At 40.6% G+C, this 3,366-nt stretch overlaps 1 protein-coding gene across 1 annotated transcript; it reads right to left on the minus strand.

Annotated features, from left to right (window-relative positions):
• Window positions 1-921: 921 nt before the first annotated feature.
• CCR75_007328 (uncharacterized protein) lies at window positions 922-2,769 on the minus strand (the record flags this gene model as incomplete). The annotated part of the gene is made up of 1 exon (XM_067965389.1): window positions 922-2,769. The coding sequence occupies one exon, from the start codon at window positions 2,767-2,769 to the stop codon at window positions 922-924; it is 1,848 nt and encodes a 615-aa protein (XP_067816525.1).
• Window positions 2,770-3,366: the final 597 nt, after the last annotated feature.

Genomic DNA, 3,366 nt, shown 5'->3' on the forward strand with positions numbered 1-3,366 from the left:
CTCTTTGATTACTTCTACAGCTGATTAGTCTGCGGAATAAATAGACATAATGGCCTTTACCTATTTATGGATAAGAATTCAGGATATTACTATATAAAGTAATATCCTTCAAATATTATCTACCTTTCAGATAATATATTAATCAACAACCTTTAAGTGTTAATTTCATGTAACGATACACACCGTAACACCTAATGTGAATGCACTTATGTGCATCACATATACAAGGGTTGGTCACAAATGTGAAGCACACCCGATTGGTGGGTCTAATTACTTTATTTAAGTAATTGACCATCCCCTAAAATACACCAAGTGTTCTCAACCGGGACTGTGTAACATTAGGGCAACTTTAGCCCGTTACAAACTGGGTTGTCCGTGATACAACTTTCCGAATATTACTAGTTAAAGAAATATTCTCCAAATATTTTATAAGTTAGAGAGAATATATTGATTAACAACCTTTAAGTGCTAATGTCACACTATAATACATCGCGTTACCGACTCCCTAATCTAATTTAGGAGATGTGATGTTTCAAAGGCCAAAAGGGCGATCTAAGACGATTTTAAAGGAATATTTGTTGATTTTTGGCTGAGTGAAACATGCTGTGAAAATACCTTATATGACGTTTTTATATATCATAGACGTGAGGGAGGTAAGACTTTACCGAAAGGGCAGTGTGGCTACACCGGAGCATGGGGAAATTTAAACTAATGCATGCGAATTTGTTAAGCTCATAATTTATTTGACTAACAGTGCATAATATGAAATATCTTGGCGATCACGAGTTCCTTAGTTTGAAAGCACACTAAAAAGATGAGCTTCTAGACTCTGCATGACGAAAGTGCCGTCGCTACTTCCGTTTCTGTGAATACGTAGTGGCGCCGAGCATAGTAAGTTGGAAATTATCTCGTTGCATCATACTACGCATAATTATTTAACTTGGCTAACCATTCCTTTTCGCGTTTGGAGAGCGCCATAAAGTTTTTTGACAACTTGTTGTCTTTCAACATGTCGGATATCAGAATGTTTATTTCGGAAGACTTCTGACGCCGAAGCCAGTGAAAAACCACCAAATCTAATGCCGCTTCAAAGGCAGGACAATCCGTTGGACCGGTGATTGCTTTATGTGCAAGTGTTTTGAATTTATTTCCAAACAATCCCACAAGCAAGTTGTCCATGAAAATAAGGGATTTTCTGTCATTTCCTTTCAAGACAGCGACCACTTGGAAAAAATAAACGAAATCCGGAAGAGTGAACAAGTTATCATTGTATACGTCAAGTGCAAGCTCATGAAACAGTTTCTTCAAACGTGCATGTATCCCCATGGTGCGTTGTGGAACAGGCACCAATTCTTGATTGAGTGTTTTCTTTTCCCGGTTTGCTGCCCTTACTGCATTACGTGCTAGTTCCTCATCTCTGAGCAAGCGTGTCAAGTAGTTATCAGCATCACGTTCGAGAAGGAGACGGAGCCAACGTTTCATGTCAGCGTCGAGTGGCCAATTTCCATCGTTAACCAGCAATCGTCGATATTCCTTAGCTTCCAGCCACGATAAAAGCTTCACGGAAAGCTCTTCCACAGCAGTTTCAACGTAAAATGTGGTAAACATGTATTGGACAAGCACCTTTGTGGCTAAATTATCCACAACAGAGCTTACAGCGACACCGCGAAGCTGAAGAATTTCTTGAACTTCTTCAAAACTTTTTGGAATATTTATAACTTTTCCAACGCCCTCTTCCTTCCACACCACGATCAAATGATCAACTACGGCCTTACCGACGGCCTGAAATTCGGGTTGAGCCTCCGCCTCGACAGCCCATCGAGCTAGGTCAGACACAGGATGCTCACGTTGCAGTACTTTTACGATTTGACGCGGCCAATTTTTCATATCGGTATGCTGGGCATACTCTACCAGCCATACAGCACTGTGACGCAAGAAAGGATTTTCCACCATTTCATCGGCACTTTGTAGCGTAGCGTATAAATCAAGAAACGGTAGTGGCTTGGGATCATTGATTCTGAGAAGGGATTGTAAAATCAGCGACCTCTGAACGGAATCCGTCTTTGGATCGGGTCGTCCCTTCAAAAGTTCTTCCACAAATAAGTGCAATACGAACTCTTCGTCAAGCACGTCTAAAACAGATTTCCACGAAGAGGGATCGATGTATCGAGCGTACTCAATCCAAATCAAAAAGACTGGGTCGGTAAGAAAATAGCGTTCAAATTTCGCTTCGTGTAGGCCAAGCTCTGAAAACATTTTAGCCGCATCGAAAGTTTGTTTCCATTTCTCAAACAACGGAAGTTTGAAATCGATTCCACCGTCCGAAGCAGCATGGAGCATCTCCGCTAATTCTGCGTTGCTGTAACGACTTTGTAGATGGTTGAGGACGATTTTCATGGTGAGTGTAGGACTTCCAATCTTCTCTTGGAGTTTAGTAAACCAATTCACGAAGCTTTTGCCCCTTAAGAGAGTCTTGATATCCGTAGGGATTTTAACTGCTTTGAAAGAATCAGTGATGAATTCCTCAGAAATAGGATTCACGATGTTTTTTAGCGTCGCAAGAATCTCCCAGACCCTTTCCTCATCATTTACAAGGGCACTGCCAGCGACACGATTGTGAGGTTTTCCCAAGTGTCGCCTAGACTTTACGACCACAGTACCAGCAGCTACGGCATACACTGTGATAAACTTGGAGCATGCCAGCAATGCGAAGACATAGAGCAAAATGAAAACCCGAGGAAGAGCTGGAACTTTGGACTTGTAAGGCATCAGAGACAATGAGGGTTGTGACGCTTTTTAAATAATGAACCAAGTCGACTGACTGGCTCCTATTTTTCAGTTGATTGTCAAGTAATAGCCATTTCAATCTAATTGATTGGCTACTGTGCATAGCGCCAAATAAATGTTTATTGTTCGCTGCAACGCTTCTGAAGGTAACCTCAGGATATTTTACAAGGCAAACATTTAGCAGCCAGCTGCTAGTATCTTCTTTCAGCCTGCTCTTTCTAGATGCTTGGAGCGCCAATCAATTTTTATTGTTCGCTGCAAGGCTCCGGATGTACCATAAGATATATTTGAAGACAAACGATTAGCAACCAGCTGCTAACACTGAATTTCAGCCGGCTCTTTATACCTATCTCGCTTGTATTAATATTTCAGCTGTTAACAGCTAAAAAGTTTGCTAAAAATCATATGTTTGATAAAATTTTATAAGATTATGCTATGCAAACGAGCAGAAAACATGTCCCACATTGAACTTTTGTTGCATTACCTATTTTTTAATCTTTCGGCTCATACTTTGAATCATGATGTCGAAGGCACTTAATCAACTCGAATTGAAGAAGGTCTACTTATCAAGACAATATG

The sequence above is a fragment of the Bremia lactucae genome, linkage group LG14 (assembly GCF_004359215.1).
Source record: "Bremia lactucae strain SF5 linkage group LG14, whole genome shotgun sequence".
NCBI classification, from domain to species: Eukaryota; Oomycota; class Peronosporomycetes; order Peronosporales; family Peronosporaceae; genus Bremia; species Bremia lactucae.